The 13557-nt window shown below is 36.1% G+C and overlaps 1 protein-coding gene across 1 annotated transcript in view; it reads left to right on the top strand.

The window, feature by feature from the left end:
- CACNA2D4 (calcium voltage-gated channel auxiliary subunit alpha2delta 4) overlaps positions 1–13557 on the top strand; it is a 112210-nt gene that overhangs the window by 46041 nt on the left and 52612 nt on the right. Inside the window, exons 21-23 of the mRNA XM_016125909.2 lie at positions 316–361; positions 452–549; positions 2123–2216. Of these exons, the coding sequence (XP_015981395.2) occupies positions 316–361; positions 452–549; positions 2123–2216 (238 nt within the window). The remainder of the gene's footprint in view (positions 1–315; positions 362–451; positions 550–2122; positions 2217–13557) is intronic.

Genomic DNA, 13557 nt, shown 5'->3' on the forward strand with positions numbered 1-13557 from the left:
AGGCGGGTACAATGAATACAAAATCACTGGTTTCAAAGTAATAGCTCCCTTAAGGGAGACCCTAAGAGGGGAAATTTGGACATGAGGCAATGGAGAGAAAGAGCACTTCAGGAAGTGGGACAAAGGGATGATCTGTGCAAACCCGGCCCTGTCCTACTGGTTAAGTGCCTGCTCTAAGCTGAGAACAAGGAAAAATAAACCCAGCCCTTCCCGAAGAAGCTTCCTGGCAGCTTCCTGAATTGTTTCTAAGCAATTCAGATGCGCATCCTCACACCAGTGGGTGAGCACCATACTGAGTGTGAGCTCTGGTTTCAGGCCTGCATGACCTGCTCCACCCGGATCTGACCCTGGCCAATGACTGGTGAGTGGGAATGTCATGCACATGAGGAAGAGAGGGTGGGATGGAGGAGAGCAGAATTTTTGAAGTAACATTGACTCCCCTGGGTTCCAGGATCTACTGCATCACAGATATCGACCCTGACCACCGGAAGCTCAGCCAGCTGGAGGCCATGCTCCGCTTCCTGACAGGGGAGGACCCAGACCTGGAGTGTGCGTGCTGCCCACCCACTGAGGGCTTTCCTTCTGGGGCCTCGCAGCTCAGGACTTTGCAGGAAGGGTGGGCTAGGGGATGGGGGATGGCTACCATGTAGCTCTATCCTGGGAACTCACCAGTGGCTTAGGGAGAACAGGGAGATTTCCAAAAACAAAGGGAAAGGCAGCCTTACAATGGGGCCATGCTGGTGACTAAGTGTTCCTAGAGCTGAGGCCCATGAGCATATCCTACTGTCAGGGCCTAGGATGTTTGTAAACCTCTTTCACCCAAGCACTGTTAAGGCTCCTCAGGGACACTCACACAGGGCATCAGCCTGCCCATCAGATCTGTCCCAGCCACTACCTAGTAGTGGACCCTTGGGCCAGTAACTGACACTCTGCATTCCGAAGCCCTCATCTTTGCAGAGGAAAGCGTTTGACCAGACCAGACGACCTCTTACAGCCTGTGGTCTATGAGCGTTTTCTAACACCTGGTTCAGAGGTTAACCATAAATTCCCCTCACTAACACACCTCGTGAAATCATAGGGCTGTATTCTCAGCATGATCCTTCTTCTTCTTTGGAAGAAGGAGCCGGTCATTTTGTCACGTAAGTGTCACCCCCTAGAGAAAACTCTTGCTGGACTGACATTCATTCCATGGGCAAATCTGTACTGAACATGTGCTCTGTGCCAGACCTGGGGCAGGCACTGAAGCCGCAGAGATGACCCAAATAGACTAGGCCCTTGCCCTCATGCAGCTTGTCCTCTAGTGGAGAAAACACAAGACAAAGAAGCAAACATACGTGTGCAGATGTAGGTTATCACGAATTGCGGTTAGTGCTATGAATAGAGCTACAGGGCTGTATACGGGGGAAAATGGGGCCTGCTTTAAACGGATGGTCAGGAAAGGCCACCTCTGTGAGGCAGTGTCACCACCCAAGTGGCTTCATAGGGATGGGATCTCCCTTGGTGGTAACGAAAATGTGTGGGACTAGACAGAAGTGATAGCTACCTATCATTGTGAATGTACAAAATGCCACTGAATTGTATACTTTAAATTGGTTTATTTTATGTTATGTGAATTTCACCTCGATAAAAATAAATAGGTATTTTAAAGAGAAAGAAGGAAAAGAAGGAGCCACCCATGTAAACAGTGGGGAAAAGAGCATTCAGACTAAGGGAACAGCATAGGTGGAGATTCAGAGGCGAGTTCACATTCATAGAACTGGGAAAAGGCCAACATGTTGTGAGGTTGATGATCAAGGAGCAGAGCCATGAGACTTGAGATCGAGAGGCAAGCTGGGCACAGAAGGAAGGCTGGTATCCCTGAGGAGTTCTCCTAATTTCACAGAACAGTAGAACTGGAAGGAGCCTTAGAAGTCATTTAGTTCTACTCACGTGTTGTTTGGGGCTGAGGAAATAAATGCTGGAAGAGGTGACGTGACTTCCTCAAGCTCATGTAGGTGGTTTTACATGTTTCATACACATTTATGAGGCACGTCTTGTTCCTTGTTCCTTAGAAGGGAAGATAAGCTGCATTTATAATCATAGGAGAAATAAGTGGATTGGTCTCCTTTGATTTTGCACCCAGGTGATGAGGAGCTGGTGCGGGAAGTACTGTTTGATGCAGTGGTGACTGCCCCCATGGAAGCCTACTGGACAGCACTGGCTCTCAACATCTCTGAGTATGTACCAGGGTGGGGCTGAGGGCTCCCAGAAGGAAAAAAGGTTTGGGTCCCCCGCATTCCCTTGGCTTATTTGGGGTCCCTCCCACTAGCTGGCTGGCAACTCAGGAGACCACCCACACCTTTTGGCCTAATATGAACAGAGATGAGAGTAGGAAGAAATGGGAGGAGTGAGAATGACCTTCTTACAGCCCCAATTAAAGCAGGGGCTTGGTAAACCTTCCACACACACCACTTCCCCTCTCTCTCCCTCTGAAAAAATACCCCAAGCAGATCCCTTGGTGACAGGTCCAAATCCCCCACCCCACACTGTAGGAGCCATATTCCAAGAACCCCTCTCTTGGGGGTTGGGCTCTAGCTATAAGAACCCACTAGCTAAAGAGCCTTGGAGGGAGCAATTAAGCAGACCAGTGCCTTGTTTCCAGCAGGTAAGGTCAAGACACTGTGAAGCACAAATTTGAACTCAGTATGTCCCAGTGCCTTAAATCCTTAGATTTCCTTACATCCTTTACTGATCTCTACCTGGTGCTATGGTGTTTAGTGGACAGGAAGAAAGAAGAAATGAATAGCATCTGTGTGTGTGAGAGAGCACACATGTACACACGCACACACACTCAAGTGTTGAAAGGGTGTAAGACATTCATGAGGTTAAGAATAAGTGGGACACACTCACTCAACATCACAAAGATGTCAAATCTCTCTTAAACATTCAATAAATTAATCAATGCTATCCTAATGAAAACACTAACAGAATTTTATAGGAACAATCACCAATTTTAAAAAGTAAGATGTAGAATGTTGTGCATCGTGTGTTACTATTTCTATAAAATATCTATGGAAGGCTATATAGAAAACAGTCTTTATTAGTTGCTTCTAGTTAGAAAAATGGGTAACTGAAACAGGGATGGAAGGGACACTTCTCACAGTATAACTTCTTGGTACAAATTTGAACCATGTGAATGTATTATCCAGACAAAATTAAATAAACTAAAGAAAAAAAAGAATACAGTGAGCCAGGCACTATTCTGAGTACTTAGTGTATATTAAGCCATGATCCTCACAACCACCCTACTACCATTATAGATGCTATCATTATTGCTACTTCACAGGTGAAGAAACCAAGGCAGAGTGAGATAAGCAAATTGCCCAAAGCCATATGCCTCTCAAGTGGTGGAGCTGGACTCAAAAGCTGGCAACCTGGCTCTGGGATCTAGACTCTTAGCCCCTGTATTGTCCTGCTTTCTACAGAGGGGGTTGGGTCACTAGGTATGGAGAGAAGGGGCACCATCTTCATCTTTTCAGGTTCAGAGATTAGCCAGAGATGTTCTTAATGCTGACAAACATTGAGGAGCAAATACTCTTAACAAGGGTGTGTATCAAAAAGGACAACTTGTGGAACTAATATAAATAGCGTATTAATGAATCTAAGGAAAAAATCATATAATCATCCCTATAGGTGCAGAAAAAATATTTGAATATATATTAATATCCATTCATGTTTTCAAAAACCACTCAATAAAATTAAAATTAAAATTTATTTAAGCCTGAAAGTCAGTATCTAAATGGGGCTAGAGGCTCTCAGCAAAGACAGAAACAAAACAGGCAGGCCCAGTGTGCCTACTACTATTAAACAAGGTCAGAAAGTATTTATTGGTGCAACCAGATGAGAAAACGGACCTAGGAGCAATGAGAAGTGGAAAGGAAGAAGTAAACGATCTCTGTTTAAGTAGAGAATATGCTTATGTACCTGGAAACCCCAAAAGAATTAAGAAGAAAACAACTATACACAATAAGAGAATTTAGTAGAGTAGCAGTTTAGAATATGAACATTCAAAATTAATAACCTTTCTCTATACAAACAAAAAAAAAACAGATAAAAGATACAATGTGAGGAGGCCTATTTAGAACAAAATGTAAAATATAATAAAATATCTAAGCATAAACTATAAGAAATGTCCAAAAACTTACATAAAGAAAATTATAAAACACTCTTGAAAGATACAAAAGTAGACTTAAACAAATGGGAAGATAGTCAGTGGTTTTGGATTGCAGGAGTCAGAGGAGTTTGGAGAAACATGGGGGAGTGAGAGACGTCCTCATATTTCTCTTCTTGAAACAACAATAAGCTGAACATCTAAAACTCAACAAAAACACCCAGACTGCACACCAGCATATCTAAGCATGGGATCTGTGCATAAGAACTACCACAGGAATGAGCTGAAGCTTGGAAGACAAAAAGGCTTTCACCAAGACACACGATATTGAAATTATCAAAAATCAACGACAAAGACAGAAATCTCAGGGCAGCCAGGGAAAAGAAGATGGTAACCTAAAAAGGAAAACCCATTAGATTATCATTGGATTTCTCAGCACAACCCTTACAAGCCAGAAAGGAGTGGAATCAAATATGCAAATTAATAAATAAAAGGAAATACCAGCCTAGAATAATGTATCCAACTAAGCTCTTCTTTAGATATGAAGGAGAAATAAAGACCTTTCCAAACATATAAAAATTGAGGGAATTCTCCACTATGAGTCCTGCATTACAAGAAATACTGAAAGAGGTCAGCTCACCTAAAACAAAATGACAAAAACAACAACAACAGCAAAATACATAGCTATAAGTAAGGTGCATATCAGGCAAATAGAAGCAGAGGATTGCAACCCTTACTAAGAACAGGGCATTATAAGCTTAAACAATAAGAAGAGATAATAATGAATGTTCAGTACATATAGGGACAAATTGAGACAACAATGACTGAAAAGAGGAAGATTCAAAGATCCAAATTCTCAAAAGGGAATGGAGATAAGATATGCACAGAAGAAAATGGACAACTATATATATATATAACTATCTTTTATATATTCATAATGGCTACCACACACAGAAGATTCAGAGCTGAAGTATATAACATAAAACAAGAAGGACCAGAGGGAAAACCCACAAAAGCCAACCAAAATAAAGAACGCAGAAACACAAGGACAAGGAAGCAAAGGAGACACGGAGCTACTAGAAACCAAAAGATCAAATGGCTCTAAGAAGACCCCATATTTTAATAATAACCCTCAATGTAAATGGACTGAACTCACCAATAAAAAGGCACAGAGTTGCAGATTGGATCAAAAAACAAAACCCAACCATATGCTGCCTCCAGGAGACACATCTCAGTTCCAAAGACAAATATAGACTCAAAGTGAAAGGGTGGAAAATGATATTTTGAGTAAATGGCATTCAGAGAAAAGCGGGAGTAGCGGTACTAATATCGGACAAAATAGACTTGAAAATAAAACAGGTAAAGAAATATACTAAGGGATACTTCATAATGATAAAGGAAATCATACATCATAATAACACTTATTAATATCTATGCTCTGAATTAGGGAGCCTAGAGATGTAAGCAATTACTAACAGAACTAAAGGGAGAAACAGGCCAAAACACTATGGTAGTAGGGAACCTAAATACCCCACTGTCAGATATGGACAAATCATTCAAACAGAAAATCAATAAGGAAATATATTCTTAAATGATACAGACCAACTGGACATAATTGACATACATTCTTCTCTAGTGCGCATAGAACATTCTCAAGGATTGACCACATACTGGGACATAGAGATAGCCTCAGCAAATATAAGAGGTTTGAAATCATACCAACCATATTCTCGGATCATAATGCTTTGAAACTAGAGATCAACTGTAAAAAGAAAGCAGAAAGAACCACAAATACATGGAGATTAAACAACATACTACTGAAAGATAACTGGGTCAGAGAAGAAATAAAAAGAGAGATCAAGAGATACATAGAAACAAACAATAATGATAGTACTTTTAGGACACGGCAGAAGTGGTAATAAGAGGAACGTTCATATCATTACAGGCCTATCTCAAAAAACAATAACAAGCCCAAATAAACAACATAACGTTTCATCTTAAAAAACTAGAAAAGGAAGAATAAATAAAGCCTAAAGTCAGCAGAAGGAAAAAAATAATCAAAATTAGAGCAGAATTAAATAAAATTGAAAAACAAAAAAACAATTAAAAAATAAATGCAACAAAGAGCTGGTTCTTTGAGAAGTTAATAAAATTGACAAACTCTTGCCTAGACTCATTAAAGAAAATAGAGAAAGGACACAAACAAAATCAGAGATGAAAAAGGAGAAATTACAACAGAAAGAGTGGAAATTAAAATGATTATACAAGAATACTATGAAAAAGTACATAACACCAAATTTAATAACCTAGAAGAAAAGGACATATACTTAGAAAACTACAACCTTCCTAGACTGAATCAAGAACTGGAAAATCTAAATAAACCAGTCAACAGTATGGAAGTTGAAACAATCATCAAAAACCTACCAAAAAGTAAAAGTCCAGGACCAGATGGCTTCACCAGTGAATTCTATCAAGCATTCAAAGAAGATTTAACACCTATTCTCCTCAAACTCTTCCAAAAAATTGAAGTGGAGGCAATACTTCCCAACCCATTTTATGAGGCCAATATTACCCTGATACCAAAACCTGATAAAAATAACACAAAAAAAGAAAACTACAGACCAAGATCTCTCATGAACACAGATGAAAAAATCCTAAATAAGATACTAGCAAACCGAATACAGCAACATATTAAAAAGATTATATACACCACGATCAAGTGGGCTTCATCCCAGAGGCACGGGGATGGTTCAACATATACAAAAAAATTAATGGGATACACCACATAAACAAATATAAAAAATAAGACTCATATGATCATATCAATAGATGCAGAAAAAGTCTTTGACAAGATACAGCATCCATTTATGATCAAAACACTTAACAAAATTGGTATAGAATAAAAGTACTTTAACACAATAGAGGCCATATATGACAAGCTCTCAACCAACATTATACTTAATAGTGAAAAATTAAAAACCTTCCCTCTAAGATCAGGAACAAGGCAAGGCTGTCCACTATCACCACTGTTATTCAATATAATGTTGGAGGTCCTAGCAAGTGCAATCATGCAAGAGAAAGATATAAAGGCATCCAAATAGGAAACAAAGAAGTCAAACTGTAGCTATTTGTGGATGACATGATTCTCTATATAGAAATCCTAAATACTGTACAAGAACACTACTGGAAACAAGCAAATAAGTCAAGTTTCTGGGTACAAAATTAATATACAAAAATCCATAGCATTCCTATACTTTAATAACAAAGTGTCAGAAAAATAAATGGAAAAAATAATTCCTTTTACAATTGCAACAAAAATAATAATAAAATACCTAGGAATAAATCTAACAAAACAAGTAAAGGACCTATATAATGAAAACTATAAGACCCTATTAAAAGAAATTGAAGAAAGTACAAAAAAATGGAAATATATTCTGTGTTCTTGGATTGGAAGAATCAGCATAGTTAAAATTACCTTATTACCTAAAGCATTATACAGATTGAATGCAATCCCCATCAAAATCCCATCAGCATGTTTTAAAGAAATAGAACAAAAAATCATCAGATTTGTATAGAAGCACAAAAGACCCCAAATTGCCAAAGCCATCCTGAGAAAAAAGAACAAGGCTGGAGGCATCACTCTGCCCGACTTCAAATTATACTACAAAACGAAAGTAATCAAAACAGCATGGCATTCGCAGAAAAACAGACACACGGACCAGAGGAACAGAATCGAGAGTCCAGAAGTAAACCCATATTTATATGGGAAAATAATTTTCGACAAAAATGCCGAAAACATACAGTGGAGAAAAGAAAGCCTCTTCAATAAACGGTGCTGGGAAAATTGGAAAGCCACCTGCAAAAAAATGAAACTAGACTGTTGTCTATCACCACACACCAAAATTAACTCAAAATGGATTAAGGACCTGAATAGAAGACCTGAAACAATAAAATGCATAGAAGAAAACATAAAATCTAAAATCAAGGACCTTGTACTTAAAGAGGATTTTATGAATTTGACCTCAAAGGCGAAGGAAGTAAAAGCAAAAATAAATAAATGAGATTACATCAAATCAAAAAGCTTCTGCTCAGCAAAAGAAATTGTCAACAAGGTAAAGAGACGACAACCATCCAAATGAAAAAATATATTTGCAAGCAAGGCCTCCGATAAGGGTCTAATATCCAAAATATATGAAGAACTCATACAACTCAATAACAGCAAAAAACAAAACAAAACAAAACAAAACAAACAAACAAAAAAAAAACCAAAACCCAAACGATCCAATCAAAAACTGGGAAGAGAACCTGAGCAGACACTTCTTCCTAGAAGACATACAAATTATCAACAAACATATGAAAAGATGCTCAACATCGCTAGCTATTATGGAAATGCAAATAAAAACCACAATGAGATACCATCTCACACCTGCTAGGATAGCTATAATCAACAGGATAAGTAATAACAAATGTTGGAGAGGATGCAGAGAAAAAGGAACCCTTATACACTGCTGGTGGGACTGCAAATCGGTTTAGCCACTATGGAAAACACTATGGAAGTTCCTCAAGAAACTATGAATTGATATACCATATGATCCAGCAATCTCTCTACTGGGTATTTACCCCCAAAGACTTTAAAAACCCATATCTGAAAACTCATATTGATGTTTGTAACATCATTATTCACAGTGGCCAGGACATGGAAGCAATTGAAGTGTCCTATGATAGATGATTGGCTAAAGAAGCTGTGGTACATATATACAATGGAATATTACTCAGCCATAATAAGAGATGAAATGCTGCCATTTGTGATAACATGAATTGACTTCGTGATAATCATGCTAAGCGAAATAAGCCAGACAGGAGAAGCTGAAAATCAAATGATATCACTTATATGTGGAATATAAACATAAAAGCAACAAATAAACAGGACAAACAAACAGAGACTCATGGACATGGACAATAGACTAGTGGTTACCAGAGGGTATCAGAGAGAGGGGAGAGGGAAGGTAGATGGGGTAAGGTGGGTCAAATATATGCTGACAGAAAGGAATCTAACTAATGGAGGTGAACACAAAATGTAAATATATATGCCTTATTGTTGAAGCATACAGCTGAAACTTATTGGATTTCATTAATCAATGTCATCACACAAAAAAGTTGTATTGTATTCTATTGTGTGAATTTACAGCATTCAACCAGTTCCTTATTGATGAACTTATGTTTGCTTCCAATCTTTAGCTATTAAAAATTGTGCTATAAAAAAAGGAAGATTCAACATCACAAAGATACTAATCCTCTCTAAGTTAGTTTATCAATTTAATACAATCCCAATAAAAATACTATAAGTATTTTTTTGTTTCAAGTTTATTTGGAAGAACAGGAAAGAATAGTCAAAAAATCCTTGAAAAGAAAAGGAACAAAGGAAGGTCAGTCCTACCAACATATTAAAACATGTTACAAAATATCTACAACTTAAAAAGTATGGTATTGACACAGGAATAGACAGGCAAACCAAAGAAACAGAATAGAAAATCTACAAATTCATCTAAATGCACGTGGAAATTTAGTGCATGACAAAGGCATCATGTCAAATCAGTGAGGGAAAGATGGACTTTTTAATAACTGGTTTGAGAGCCATATGGAGAATGATAAAATTGTGTTCTTTCCTCACACCATACGCCTTGATACAGTCCAGATGACTCAGAGATTTAAATGTAAAAAGGAAGAAGGAGAAGACAAAGAAAGAAAAGAAACCATATAAGTACTGAAAGAAAACGTGAGCCTAGCGCTCTAAAATCTAGGAGTAGGGAAAACTTTCCCAGCAATGACTCGAAATTCAAAAGAAATAAGGGAATGACTGATAAATTTAACAACATAAAAATATTCATTTGGCAAAAATAAAAACATGAACAAGATGAATAGAGAAATGACAAGTGACAAACCAGAAAAGTGTTTGCAACTTGTAAAATAAAAAGTTACTATCCCTAGATTACATATTTGTAATACACAAAGACCTTCAAAAATAGAGAAGTAAAAGACCAACTGCTTTATAGAAAAAATGGCTAAAAGATATAGACGGTTCATAGAAAATACATGCAAATCATCCTTAAATATATGGGGAAAAAATCACAGTCTAGTTCATAATAATAAGAATGCAAATTCAAACTGTACCAAGATTGTATTTGTCACTTATCAGACTGATAACCAGCTAAGTTTGTCGATGTGCATGGTTGGTAATCAGGCACTCTTGCATATTGTCAGTGAAAATATAAACTCTTCAAAGCCTGTGGAAGGGAAATTGACAATATTTAACAATATTATATATGCATTTATACTGACCCAGCAATTCCATTTCTAGAAATGCATCCCAAAGACATACCAGTAAAAATAGAAAGAAAGAAAAAAAAAACAGACACATGAGCTATTCATTGCAGCACAATTATAACAGTAAAAGATTGGAAATAACCTAAATATTCATCAGTAGAAACCTTGTTAAATAAACCATGGTAAATCCACATAATGGAATGCTCTGTAACTGAAAAATTAAAAAATATTTCACAGCAGTCAGACAAGAAAAGTCATCCAGATTGGAAAGGAAGAAGTAAAACTGCCATTATTTGTACATGGCATGATACTATATAGAAAGAACCCTAAAAATTTCACAAAAAACTATTCGAACTAATAAATAGATTTGGTAAATTTGCAGGACACAAAATTAATATTTAGAAATCAGATGCATTTTTATAAACCAATAACAAACTATCAGAGAGAAAAAATAAAAAAACAATCCCATTTACATGTGCATCAAAAAGAATAGACCTAGAAATAAATGTAACCAAGGAAGTAGAAGACCTGTAAGACTCACAAATCTGTAAGATGTCGCTAAAAGAAATTGAGGGAGACACAAATTTTTTTAAAAAAAGGATATACCATACTCATGGACTGAAAGAATTAACATCATTAACATACCCACACTACTCAAAGCAATCTATAGATTCAATGCAGTCCCTATCAAAATATCAACAGTCTTTTTCACAGAACTAGAGCAAATAATTCTAAAATGTATTATGGAACAACTAAAGACCCTGAATAGCCAACTTTGAGAAAGAACAAAGTAGAAGGTACAATGCTTTTTGTTATCAAGCTATGATACAAGGCTATAGTAACCAAAACAGTGTGGTAATGCCATAAAAACAGACACAGATCAATAGAACAAAATAGAAAGCATACAAATAAGCCTACATCTATAAGGTCAATTAATCTACAACAAAAGAGGTGAGAATATACAATGGGGTAAAGACAATCTTTTCAATAAATAATGTTGGGAAAACTGGACAGATAGATACATGCCAAAAAAGGAAACTAAACTAACTTTCTTACACCATATACAAAAACAAGGTCAAAATGGATTAAAGATTTAAATGTAAGGCTTGAAACCATGAAACTCCTAGATGAAAACATAGGCAATAAACTCTTTGACATCATTCTTGGCAATATTTTTTTAATGTCTCCTAGGAAAATGACAGCAAAAGCAAATATAAATAAATGGGACTTACCATCAAATTAAAAAAGTTTTTGCACTGCAAAGGGAACCCTCAACAAAGGCAACCTACTGAAAAGGAGAAGATATTTGCAAATGAGGAGTTAATATCCAAAATCTATAAAGAACTCATGCAGCTCAGCATCAAAAAAAAAAAAATCTGTTTAAAAAATAGGCAGAGGACATGAATTTCTCCAAAGAGGACATACAGATGACCAATAGACACATGAAAAGATGTTCAAGATCATTAATCATCAGGGAAATCAAAACTACAATGAGATAGCACTTCACAGCTATCAGAATGGTGTTTATCAATAAATCAACAAACAACAAATATTAGCAAGGTTGAAAAGGGAACCCTTGTGCACTGCTGGTGTGATTGTAAATTAGTGCAGCCACTATGGAAAACACTATGGAGGTTTCTCAAAAAATTAAAAATAGAAATCCATATGACCCAGCAATTGCATTCCGGGTATTTATGTGAAACACTGAAAACACTAATTCAAAAAGAAATATACACCTCTATGTTCATTGTAGCATTATTTACAATAGCTAAGTTATAGAAGCAATCTAGGTGTTCATTGATAAACAAATAGATAAAGATGTAGTACATATATACAATGGAATATTACTCAACCATTAAAAAAGAATAAAATCTTGCCATTTGCAACAACATGGATAGACTTAGAGGGTATGGTGCTAAGTGAAATAAGTCAGACAGAGAAAGACAAATACCATATGATTTCACTTATATGAAAAACTTAAAAAACGAAATAAATGAACAAACAAAATAGAAACTCATAGATACAGAGAACAAACTGATGGTCACTATATGGGAGGGAGTTTGAGGGGATGGGAAAAAAGGTGAAGTCAATTAAGAAGTACAAATTGCCAGTTATAAAAATAGTCACATGGATATGAAGTATAGCAAATACAGTTAATAATATTGTAATAACTATGTATGGTGCCAGATGGGTACTAGACTTATGGTGATCACTTCATAAGGTATGTAAATGTCTAATCACTATGTTGTTCATCTGAAACTAATATAATATAGTATGTCAACTATAATTGAAAAATAAATTAAAAATAAAAGTTTGAGAAAATTTGAGAAATACCTCCAGATAATGTTATAGAATGATCTTAGCAATAGAGAAAAGTCTGTATAATATCCCCACTGTTTATTTAAAGAAAGAAAAAGCAAATACATTTTCACAGTTATTTACACACATCTATACATATATACACATACATATTTTTAGTGGAACAATAATCAAGCATATAAAAAAAGTTTACTTATAGGAAGAGTGGAAGAATAGGGGAATAGAAACAGAGACAGACTCTTCTGAATATACCTTATTCTGCATATTTGATTTTGGAAGCATATAAATGCTTTATATCATTATAAAACAAATTAAATTTTAAAATATAAGCTCTAGAAATTGAAGGCAAATGAAACAAATAAACTTATCTATGTGTCAAGTTCGTGAAACAACGACACATAGGTGAATTTTTTCAAGATACTTGAAAACACAGAACTAAAAACATTAAATAAATAAAATCTTAAACTATGTTCAATAACCACATTGCTAGAAACAATATTGGCACTGTTATTCTCAAACTACATAGATCAATAGAACAAATAGTATTACATCAATATAATTAGGAACCAGTATTTTCAGCAAAAAAAGAAAAAAGATGCAAACCTTTAAAATAAAAGAAGTTACGTTTAGATATAATGCTAAATATGAATAGGAAATGTCAGTGAGCTCATAATGTATTTTCTCTGAAAGAAATACAAAGAGTACCCCAGCTCTGTCCATTAAAAGAATCAACTTTAGCGAGCACCCCAGATCTGGATTGTGAA

This window comes from Rousettus aegyptiacus, unplaced genomic scaffold (assembly GCF_014176215.1).
Source record: "Rousettus aegyptiacus isolate mRouAeg1 unplaced genomic scaffold, mRouAeg1.p scaffold_m13_p_2, whole genome shotgun sequence".
Lineage (NCBI taxonomy): Eukaryota > Metazoa > Chordata > Mammalia > Chiroptera > Pteropodidae > Rousettus > Rousettus aegyptiacus.